General features: G+C 38.4%; 1 protein-coding gene across 4 annotated transcripts in view; it reads right to left on the bottom strand.

Moving 5' to 3' along the window:
* APOOL (apolipoprotein O like) overlaps positions 1–3,746 on the bottom strand; it is an 82,660-nt gene extending 78,914 nt beyond the window's left edge. For 2 of the 4 annotated variants that reach the window (XM_077988099.1, XM_077988096.1), the window contains exon 1: positions 3,588–3,746. Coding sequence is in view for 1 of the 4 variants with exons in the window: in XM_001082461.5 (XP_001082461.4) it covers positions 3,700–3,714 (15 nt within the window). In the remaining 3 variants the exon portion in view is untranslated. The remainder of the gene's footprint in view (positions 1–3,587) is intronic. The other 2 variants (XM_077988098.1, XM_001082461.5) reach the window with 1 other exon arrangement.
* Positions 3,747–12,549: the final 8,803 nt, after the last annotated feature.

Genomic DNA, 12,549 nt, shown 5'->3' with positions numbered 1-12,549 from the left:
AGATCAGCATAGTCCTTGCTTCTCAAGCACCATGATCTCCACAAATCTTAGCCATTTCTAACACAATTACCCTACCTTGCAATTATTAGAAATTGTTTCACCTTCGAGATCCTAAATGCTTGAAATTTCCCTCATTAAAATAGAATGCTCTTTCAATTCTCCTACTCTTTTTGAACTAGATCTTCTTTCTCACTATGGCCATAAATCTTCTAGTACCCTAGTCCATCACTTCAATCTTCTTTGTTTGTCTCCTTATCCAGAGTAGATGACTATTATTTGGATAAATTCCCTAGATCTTCTAACATTCTCACCTTGACAACACTCAGCACTTGAGCAACCCACTGTCTCCTCTTCCCCTATGCTGTGAGCACTGCTGTAGAAAATCACTACTAGAGCCAACATTAGCCGGGCCCTCACTTCTCAGCAATTATTAATATTTTATTCAATGTCTACTGATACTTTACTGAATTCCTACAACACCTTTTCCAAGCCTATCCCATTCTTAAACTCCTAAAGGCACATTTTACTCTCTCAGCAGATGACCTTACACCCAGAAGATACAGACCTCCAATGTGAGCTCCCTCCTTGACCTCCTTCGTTCTTCAAAATCACTTTGTATCTTCACCTTCTATCTTGACCAACTCTGGCCTTTGAAGCAAAGTGTGTCTCCTCTTTGCCAAGGTTAATCCTTCCACTTGTTCTCTTGATTTTACCACTGTCTTACAAAGTATGGTTAAGAGTCCGGGTTCAGGACTTAAACCATGTGATTTCAGATCCAGCTCTACCACTTTACTCCTGTATGATCTCGGAGTTACTCAACCTTTTTAAGCTTCTGTTTCCCTACCTGCAAAAAATGATTAATAACAGTTCCTACTCATAAGGCCAATGTGAAACATAAATGAGAGAATCCACATAAAGTGCTTAGCAAAATTCCTAGCACGCAGTCAATATTCAATAACATAATAGCTGTAAATACTATTACCTTTCCCTCTAGATACCTCCTGGTACATTTTCCCTTGTCTCCAAAGTAGCTCAAGTCTTCTGTCTCCTGTTTTGTTTTTAGTTTTTTTTTTTTTTTTTAATTAAAAGACACCTTTTCTGGAATTTGCTACCCTCATTCCAAGATTTCGTTCCTTTCTTTCACCACCAAAGAGTAATGTATAACTCCTTTCCAGAGGAAGCATGGAGGAGTGGAAAGACTTTGGGGATAAATATACTGTTTGAACCTAGTTCTTCCACTTAGTGGTTGTATGGCCTGGAGCAAGCAGTTTTTCTAACCCTCCGTTTTTTCATCTGTAAAATGGATATATTACCCATTTCTTAGGGTCATCAAGAGGATTAAACTAAAATAATATATGTAAATCATCTGGCCAAAGTAGGTGCTAAATGAATGCCAGTTCTCCATCCCTTATTCTTTTCTTAACCCCTTACAATCTTGGTTGTTCCTCTACCACTCTATTTATCTCTTTAGCTCACTTCAGCTCTTATTAGCATGGTTTTGAATAATCTGACTCCTCTAAACCTTAATTTTCATCTGTAAAATGGTAATAATACCCACCACATAAAGCTGTCTTGAGAATTAGTGAATTAACACATGTAACGTGTTTTAGCATAGTGCCTGGCCTGGAGTAAGCACTTAATAAATGATAACTGCAGCAACTTATTAATGGTGAAATCAAAGGACTGTTCAACTCTCTTCTCTAAGTTTCAATGACAACACACTATTCTGGTTTGCTTTTTGCCACTGACCATTCCTTCTGTCTGTGGACCTTCTCCATGAAGCCTTTCTTTACTCTCTTCAAACCAAGTGTGAGCTCTCTCTCTTTTTGAGCCTCAGAGCACTCTGTACTTCTCTTGAGGTAAGAAACTCCCCTTACTCTTAATCACAACCATTTGTGTTATATGTGTTATATCTCCACCACTTAATCTCTTTTGTCCTCATTGCCTGGCACTTTATTCATGTAGAACATGTTGACTACCTAATATACATCAGACTTGCGCCAGGTACTACGGATACAAAATATAATTACTGTCTTCAAGGAACTTAAAGTTTAGGTAGCTAGAACAGACAAGTAAGTAGTCTGTATGTGCAGTGGAATAAATGCTTGGTTAAGAGTGTGCCCAGAGTCCTCTGGGAGCACAAACAAGTGTTATTTAAAATAGACTGGCGAGGACCGGGCGCGGTGGCTCACGCCTGTAATCCCAGTACTTTGAGAGGCCCAGGAGGGTGTATCATGAGGTCGGGAGTTCGAGACCTGCCTGACCAACATGGTGAAACTCCGTCTCTACTAAAAAATAAAAAAATTAGCCAGGCATGGTGGCGCGCGCCTGCAGTCCCGGCTACTCAGGAGGCTGTGGCAGGGAATCACTTGAACCCGGGGGGAGCGGGGGGCGGGGAGGTTGCAGTGAGCCGAGATGGCGCCACTGCACTCAAGTCTGGGAGACAGAGCAAGACTCTGTCTCAAAAATAAAAAATAAAATAAAATAGACTGGGGAGATCAAGGACACTGTTAGACAGGCATTTTTGTGTTTTGCCTATGGGGAGGCTATACACAAATATCTGTTGAATTAAAGAATGAACTATAAATGCAACTAGATAAGCATGGGAAAAGGCACTTTAGGCCCAGAGAAAGAGCACGTAAAAAAGCAAGGAGGGGTCAAGCAAGTAGCTCAGCATCGACAGGAGGAGGGTTCCTGAGTGACAAGAGATAAGGCTGGAAAGTCTAGGTAAAATCAGGTGTTCTAGACATAAGAGTATGACCTGACCCCAGAGGGGAGATGATGACATGCCCATACAGTTTTGTAAATGGGGGGGTGGGATGGGGGTGGGGAGGCAAAAAATCAAATTTGCATTTTGGTAGATGTACTCTGGCAACACAGAAAACGGATTACATGAGAGCCAGGCTTGAGGCAGCAAGTTCAGGTAGGAGGTTGTTGAAAGAACTCAGATGAAGTATGAGAACCAGAACTGCAGACGCTGCCGACTTAAACTTCAGCGAAACTGAATTATTCATATTGTATCTCCTGCAAGCCTAACAGAATATTTTACACTTAAAACCCGCTACGTAAATACCTGTAGACTACCATTATTAAACACTACTTAGGGAACTGCAGCAAGCAGCCAGCTGAGTCACTCACTGAACACGGATTCCCAAGTAAAGGCATATTTTCCAAGCGTAAAACTCGAAAGAAACAGGTTATTCGAGCACAGAGAGCAACAACACTACTTGTAAACCAGCGCACTGCTGAGAGACTATGGGACCTCTCTATCCTGGTCAGTTTCACCCCAAATGTTTCAACAAAGTCCTTCCATAGGGTCATGAGGCCTTGCCCTGTGCGCCGAGACAAAAGCCCAGGATTTTTTTTTCTCTCTTTATTGCAGCTCAAGACCGAAACATCTACTGCGGCTCGTCGCCTGGCCAACCATTTTCACCCAGCCGTTTCCCAGTTTTGTATTGTGCCACTGTGTAAATCGACAACCGAAGGGGATTGAGGAAGCAGTGTCCCAGACTGATAAAACCCTAATGGGGAAAGGCAGGTGTCTTGAGGCTTCAAACAATAAAGATTGTAATTATGTCAAAACGCACCTCCACCCCGCCCCTTGCTCCGGGGCTCCTTCAGAAGTTAGTAGGATCCCTTTTACAGTTACCGGGATGCTATCGGCAACCACAGAAATTAAGCAAGTTCGTTTTCGCTTACCCTGATGGCCGCCATGTCTACGACCCTTTCCGCCAAGGTTTTCAGACGGAGAGCGGAGAGGGACAAATCAGTTCGACTAGGCTTCCCTTCCGACAGCCCCGCCCCGTTACGCCCGTTGCCTGCCAGTTACCACCTTTTCTCCGCCCTCCTCCGGCGGCCGTGGCAACTGCTGTTGCCTGCCAGTTACCGCCTTTTCTCCGCCCTCCTCCAGCGGTCTTGGCAACTGCTGCAGTTTTGGTTGGCTGTCTTCCGGAGAAACTGTTCACCCTTGTGGTTGCCCTTCCCGGTCCCAGATAAAGCCTTTCAGAATATTATCCATAGTCTAGGTGGGAGTTATTTTCCTGGGTGCAGAACTTTTAATTATTTTGTTTCAGGCATATGTGATATGTCTACATAAGGACTTAATACCCAAGTGTAGCTGCTTTAATAATTAATTATATAGTCAGAAAAAGAAGTTATTACCTCTGCGAAACATGAGTAAGTTCATTCATTCTAAAACTATGTCACGGAGAGCTTACTCTATGCCAGGCAGTTGTTCGGGGCACAGACAAAACATAGTGGCTTCCTCGTAGAGCTTATGATTCCAGGAGTAAAAGAGACAAACGCTATGAAGGAAAATAAAACAGTGTGGGAATGAGGTGGGAGTTTACTGGTTTATATAAATGAGAGAAAGACTCTCTGATAAGCTCATTTGATAAAAGTCCTGAAGGAATTTAGAGAAGAGGGTTGCATACGGAAGGAACAGCAATGAAAAAGGCCAGTGAGGCTGGAGCAATAATTTCAGAGGTAGCGAAGTAATGCAGCGTAAGGGCTTTCGTGCTGCCAAAATAAATTTGGATTTTATGCTGAATAAGATGGGAAATCATTGCAGGATTTTGAGCAAAGGTGTGATGTGATCTAATTTACATTTTTAAAGGATGATTTTGGTACTATCAGGAGAATATACTAAGGGTATATTGCCATATTCACAACAGGAGCAAGGTCTTCCGTAGGCCTCCATGAAGGATTCTGAGGAAAGAGGATGCTCATAATATGCCCATTAACAGTCCCAATATTAATTCACGTATTCATTCATTCAGTCAACAAATATTTATTAAGTACAAACTATATACTAGGCATTAGTTGATACCTATCACATTTCATACCGAAAACAGATCCTTTTTTAACAGAACTATCCTGTAAATGACAAAATTGTTTTAAGAAATAATGATGAAATGAAACTAATAATACTGGCTGCAAAAGAAACATTGAATGACTATTTTCTTTTATTGAACTTAATATAAACATATACATACATATATATGCCAATATAAAAATAAAATGCAAAATAAATAGTACAGAACCAAAAAGGAAAAAAATGAATCAAGGTGTTTTAATTGCATTAATGTATTTTTCAAAGGAAAAAAACTTATATCTATATGGTGGTCTACCACAGGAATGAATAATAATATTACAGTTTCTGGTTTTGAGCCTTAACTTCTGTATATTTGTCAATAACTTCATCCAAATTTAACATTTCTGCATATTAAATAAATAGTATACCTAGATTTGTCAAGCTAACTTTGTTCGTAACTGATTGATGCACACGTTTTATTGATTTTAATATGTCAGGTTTATTTCACAATAACCAACAGGCAAATAGGAAAAGTCTTAAAATTGTGAATAAGCTTAGAATAAATTTATAACAATTTTATTTCCCAAAAATTTTAGGAATTTCAATAACACCCATGTTTTGTTGTTGTAGTTGTTGTTGCTTCTTTTCCAACTTTAACTTTTATTTTGGGTTTGGGTACGTGTGCAGATTTGTTATACAGGAAAATTGCATGTCAAGTGGGTTTGACATACAGATTATTTCCTCAGCCAGGTAATAAGCATAGCACTTGATAGGTAGTTTTTCAATTCCTTCCACCTTCCACCATTAAGTAGGCACCAGTGTCTATTGTTTCCATCTTTGTGTCTATGCATACTCATCATTTAGTTCTCACTTATAAGTCAGAACCTGCAGTATTTGGTTTTCTGTTCCTGCATTAGTTCCCTGAGGATGATGGCCTCCAGCTCCACCCATGGTGCTGCCAAGGATATGATCTCATTCTTTTTTATGTTTTTTATGGCTGCATAGTATTCCATGGTGTATGTGTATCACATTTTCTTTAGCCAGTCTACTGTTGATGGTCGTTTAGGTTGAGTCAATGTCTTTGCTAGTGAGAATAGTGCTGTGATGAACAGACCCATGCGTGTGTCTTTATAGTAGAATGACTTATATTACTTTGGGTACGTATCCAATAATGGACTCCCTATTCAATAAATGGTGCTGGGAAAACTGGCAAGCCATAGGCAGAAGACTGAAACTGGACCCCTTCCTTATACCATAATAAAAGATTAACTCAAGATGGATTAAAGACTTACATGTAAAACCCAAAACTATAAAAACCCTTTAAGACAACCTAGGCAATGCCATTCTGGACATAGGAACTAGCAAAGATTTCATGATGAAGATACCAAAACCATTGCAACAAAAGCAAAAACTGACAAATGGGATCTAATAAAACTAAAGAACTTCTGCACAGCAAAAGAAACTATCAATAAACAGTGTACAGAATGGGAGAAAATAATATCCAGCTTCTGTAAGGAACTTAAACAAATTTACAAGAAAATCAAACAACCCCATTAAAAAGTGGGCAAAGGACATGAAAAGACACTTTTCAAAAGAAGATATACATGCAGCCAACAATCATATGAAAAACAGCTCAATATCAGTGATCATTAGAGAAATGTAAATCAAAACCACAATGAGATACCATCTCACACCAGTCAGAATGGCTATTATTAAAAAGTCAAAAAATAACAGATGCTGGTGAGGTTGCAGAGAAAAGGGTACACTAATACACTGTTGCTGGGAGTGTAAATTAGTTCAACAATTATGGAAAGCAGTGTGGCAATTCCTTAAAGAGCTAGAAACGGAAATACCATTCAACTCAGCAATCCCATTACTGAGTAAAAACACAAAAGAATATAAATTGTTCTATCATGAAGACACATGCACACATATGTTTATTGCAGCACTATTCCCAATAACAAAGACATGGAATCAACTTAAATGTACAATCACTGTGGGCTGGGTAAAGAAAATATGGTACATATATGCCATGAAATACTACACAGCCGAAAAAAGAATGACATCATGTCCTTTGAAGCAACAAGGATGGAGCTGGAGGCCTTTATTCTTAAACTAATGCAGGAACAGAAAACCAAATATCACATGCTCTCACTTATAAGTGGGAGCTAAATGATGAGAGCATGTGAACACAAAGAGGGGAACAACAGACATTGGGGCCCACTTGAGGGTAGAGGGTGGGAGGAAGGAGAAGTTCAGAAAAATAACTATTTGGTGCTAGGCTTAGTACCTGGGTGATGAAATAATCTGTACAACAAACCCGCATAACACAACTTTACCTATATAACAAATCTGCACATGTACCTCAGAACCTAAAAGTTTTTTTAAAAAGTAAATAAATAAAAACAATATTAACTTTTTCAATCCCAAAAATAGAAAAAAATTTATAATTCCCTTACACTCATTTTTCCTATATGAACAATCAAGAATAAATCAGTGGAATGCATTCAATGCTTTTATAAACTTATCCACAAATATGCAAGCTTATGATTGGCATCTTTTTTTCAACTAAATGCTTTGACTTTACATAAGAATGATCTATAGGACACGGAACTATTGCGTATGAAAATAAAAAGAAGTATGATTCTCAGAATATGTATATGTGATGTCACAATTAGTGGCAGAAATATTTAAAAAGTCAGAAAAAATATATATTGGGCTTGAGGTAATGAACAACACAGACACAATCCCTGGTCCCAGGGAGCTTAAGTATATTTTGACTAAGACGGTAAATAAATTAAGAGTATTTTAAATGCTGATAAGTACTATAGAGAGTGACTATAGTATTTAGTCTCTGGTTTGGGGTGAAAGTTACTTTAGATTGGGAATACCTCTTGAAGGAGCAGATGTTTCAGCAGAGTCTTGAGTAAAAAGTGGGTCTACTCATGTTAATATCTGAGCACTCCAAGCAGAAGGAACAACTAACGCAAAGACTGTTAGGTGAGAATAAACTTACTGGAGCACCATGAGTAAGGCAGAAAGTGATAGAAGAGTCTGGCAGGAACCAGATCTATATAAAGAATTTGGATTTTCTTTTAGCTTATTTATTCTTAAATATTATTTGATTTATTATTGTAAGTTTACCAATTGTCCACTAATTGCTTTGGGCACAAAAGGCAGTTTTGTATAATGGAGAGTATTAGCATCGAAATAAGATCTTGGCCTCTAAAGGCAGAAGCTTGAAAGAGTTGAGCTAGACCAGATGTTCCAAAAGTTAGTGTACTTGGGAATCACTTGGATAATTTTATAAAATGAGAATTCCTGGATCTCACCCTTGGCTATTGGTATTTATTAGTTCTGATGTAGGGGCATGTCTGAAGAGTACCCCAAGTGTTTCTAATATGGGCATTACTTGGGCCACATATTGAGAAACAAATCAAGTCCACTTATATGGACTACATAACTTACAATGGTATGTTATTTCTAGCTCTGACATCCTAGGATCATGTAAGGGCTCTTATGTAATGGTATTTGGTGATCCTGGGCAACAACAGTATTCTTGTAGACACATGAAATCCTCCTCTCCAGTGACTTTTATTTTCACTTTACCTCAGCCATCCACAACAATGACCATAGCTTTGACTCTGTTATCGCTAAGAAAACTACATTACCTCTGAAATTTTAAATTCAAACATTATTTTTTCTGACTTCGACTATTTTCCCTTGAGCTCTTTGACCCACACATTTTATTGGCTTCCTCGAGCTCTCTAGACCTTAATGTCTATATTTGCTATCTTTGGCTACACAACACTTTACCCCAAATTTAGCAATTAAAAAAAAAAAAAAACAACACATGTATTGTCTCACAGTTTCTGTGGGTCAAGAGTTCTGAAGTGGTTTAGCTGGATGATTTTACTCATCTCTCGTGAGGTTGTAGTCAAGATATCAGCCAGAGCTGCAGTTATCAGAAGGCTTGATTGGGGTTTAAGGATCCACTTCCAAAATGACTCATTCGCTTTGGTGGTTTTTGACAGGAGCCTTCAGATATGCCATGTGAATCACTCCATAAGGTTGTATGAGTGTCCTCATAGAACTCATAGAGCTAGTAGGCTCTAGCTTTAAATGGAGGAATACCAAAGACTTTAAATACATGTTTTAAAGCCACCATCACATCTCCTTTTTCACTATCTGTTAGTCCCTTCTGGCCTCATTTTATTTTCTCACCAGCCTAGACCTTGTGGTACATCTCTTCAACCGCTTTTTTGCCAATAAACTCATCTACCCAGTCTCACTGGAAAAGTTTCATTTTACTCTTTGAAAAAACCCCACATTGAGTATAAATATACCTGACTTTAGGCAGCTAAATCTCCTCTTCTCTATCATGGCTATGTTATTTTATTATTTTTTATTTTTTATTTGTATAAATTTAGGGGGTACAAGTACAGTTTTTATACATGGATATATTGTGTAGTGGTGAAGTCTGCGCTTTTGGTGTAACTATTACCCAAATAGTAGACTTTGTATCCATTAAGTATTTTCTCATCCCTCACACCCCTCCCACCTCCCACACCTCTGAGTCTCCAATGTTTATTATCCCACACTCTACGTCCATGTGTGCACATTATTTAGCTCCTATTTATAAGTGAGATCATGTGATATTTGACTTTCTGCTTCTAAGTTATTTCATTTAAGATAATGGCCTCCAGTTCCATCCATGTTACTGCAAAAGACATGATTTTGTTCCTTTTTATGGCTGATTAGTATCTTAGTATCTGCCCACCTCAGCCTCCCAAAGTGCTGGGACTATAAGCATGAGCCACTGCACTTGGCCTAATTTTTTTTATCTTTTGAAATAATCAACTTTTTGTTTAATAGATTCTTTGTATTTTTTTATAAACAGCCTTTATTTTATATTTATTTTTTATTATACTTTATTTTCTGGAGTACATGTGCAGAACGTACAGGTTTGTTACATGGGTATACATGTGCCGTGGTGGTTTGCTGCACCCATCAACCTATCATCAACATTAGATATTTCTCCTAATGCTATCCCTCCCCTAGCCCGCCAACCCCCAACAGGCCCCAGTGTGTGATGTTCCCCTCCCTGTGTCCATGTGTTCTCGTTGTTCAACTCTCACTTATGAGCGAGAACCTACAGTGTTTGGTTTTCCGTTCTTGTGTTAGTTTGCTGAGAATGATGGTTTCCAGCTTCATCCATGTCCCTGCAAACGACATGAACTCATCCTTTTTTATGACTGCATGGTATTCCATGGTGTCTATGTGCCACATTTTCTTTTTTTTTTTTTTTTTTTTTTGAGACGGAGTCTCGCTCTGTCGCCCAGGCTGGAGTGCAGTGGCCGGATCTCAGCTCACTGCAAGCTCCGCCTCCCGGGTTTACGCCATTCTCCTGCCTCAGCCTCCCGAGTAGCTGGGACTACAGGCGCCCGTCACCTCACCCGGCCAGGTTTTTGCATTTTTTAGTAGAGACGGGGTTTCACCATGTTCGCCAGGATGGTCTCGATCTCCTGACCTCGTGATCCGCCCGTCTCGGCCTCCCAAAGTGCTGGGATTACAGGCTTTAGCCACCGCGCCCGGCCAGCCACATTTTCTTTATCCAGTCTATCATTGATGGACATTTGGGTTGGTTCCAAGTCTTTGCTATTGTGAACAGTGCCACAACAAACATACGTGTGCATGTGTCTTTATAGTTGAATGATTTATAATCCATTGGGTATATACCCAGAAATGGGATTGCTGGGTCAAATGGTATTTCTAGTTCCAGATCCTTGAGGAATCACCACACTGTCTTCCCCAATGGTTGAACTAATTTACACTCCCACCATCAGTGAAAAAGCATTCCTATTTTTTCACATCCTCTCCAGCATATGTTGTTTCCTGACTTTTTAATGATTGCCATTCTAACTGGTGTGAGATGGTATCACATTGTGGTTTTGATTTGCATTTCTCTAATGACCAGTGATGATGAGCATTTTTTCATATGTTTGTTGGCTACATAAATGTCTTCTTTTGAGAAGTGTCTGTTCATATCCTTCACCCACTTTTTGTTGGGTTGTTGGTTTTTTTTTTTTAATTTTAAATTTGTTTAAGTTCTTTGTAGATCCTGGATATTAGCCCTTCATCAGATGGATAGATTACAAAATTTTTCCAATTCTGTTTATCTTTTGAAATAATGCACTTTTTGTTTAATTGATTATTTGTATTTTTTGTCCTCAATTTCATTTAGGTTTTCTTAGATCTTTGTTATTTCTTTTCTTTTGCTAGCTTTATGTTTGGTTCTTACTTTTCTAGTTCCTTGAGGTGTGACATTAGGTTGTTAAATTGTGTTCTGAGTTTTTTGATGTAGGCATTTAGCACTACAAACTTTTCTCTTAGCAGTGTTTTTTACTGTATCCCAGGGATTGTAGTATGTTGTGTCTCCATTTTCATTTGTTTCCAAAATGTTTAAAGTTATTATCTTAATTTCATCATTGATCCAAATATTATTCAGTAGTGTGTGGCTTAATTTCTATGTATTTTTTCAAGAATTCCTCTTGGAATTGATTTGTAGTTTTATTCTACTTTTGTCCAAGAAGATACTAGATATGATTTCAATTTTTAAAAATGTATTGAGACTTCTTTTGTGGCCTAATACATGGTTTGTTTTGGAGCACAGTCTATGTGCTGATGATAAGAATGTATATTCTGTTGTTGTTGGATAGAATGTTTTATAAATATCTATTAGATCAATTTTGGTCTAAAGTCCAATTTAAGTAGTGTTTTCTTGTTGATTTTCTGCCTTGATAATCTATATAGTGCTGTCAGTGGAGTGCTCAATTCCCCCATTATTCTTATATTGCTTTCCATCTTTATTAGTAGGTCTAGTAATATTTGTATTATGAATCTGGGTGCTCCAGGATTGGGTGCAGATAGATGCAGGATTTTTATATCTTCTTATTAGTTGAATCCATCAATCATTATATAATCACTTTTCTTTGACATTTTTTACTGTTGATTTAAATTCTGTTTTATCTCAGATAAGTATAGCTACCCTTGTTTGTGTGTGTGTGTGTTCTGTTTTTCTTTTTTTTTTAATTTTTTTGAGAAGGAGTCTCACTCTGTCACCCAGACTGGAGTGCAGTGGCACAATCTTGGCTCACCTCAGCCTTTGCCTCCCAAGTTCAAGTGATTCTCCTGCCTCAGCCTCCTGAGTAGCTGGGATTACGGGCACATGCCACCATGCCTGGAATACATATATATATTTGTATTTTTAGTAGAGATGGGGTTTCACCATGTTGGCCAGGCTGGGTTCAAACTCCTAATCTTAAGTGATTCACCTGCCTTAGCCTCCCAAAGTGCTGGAATTACAGGCATGAGCCACAACACCTGGCCTCCTGTTTGCTTTATGGTTTCTGTTTCCATGGAATATCATTTTTCCACCTCTTTACTTTCAGTCTATGTGTCTTTAAGAGTGAGTTTCTTGTAAGTAGCATATAGTTAACCCATGTTCTTTATCCATTCTGCAATCTGTGTCATTTGAATGGAGCATTTAATCCATTTCTGTTAAAAGTTAATATTGATATATGAGGTTTTGTTCCTGTCATAATATTGTTATCTAGTTGCTTTGTAAATTCTTTGTTTCTTTTTTTCTCTGTCTTTTTGTGATTTGGTGGAGTTCCGTCATGTTGCCGTTTTCTTTCTTTCTCATTCTTATTTGTGTGATTGTTTTATAAAATCTG

This window comes from Macaca mulatta, chromosome X (genome assembly GCF_049350105.2).
Source record: "Macaca mulatta isolate MMU2019108-1 chromosome X, T2T-MMU8v2.0, whole genome shotgun sequence".
Lineage (NCBI taxonomy): Eukaryota > Metazoa > Chordata > Mammalia > Primates > Cercopithecidae > Macaca > Macaca mulatta.
The sequence above is the reverse complement of the archived record's forward strand: the minus strand, read 5'-3'. Positions and strand labels throughout refer to the sequence as shown.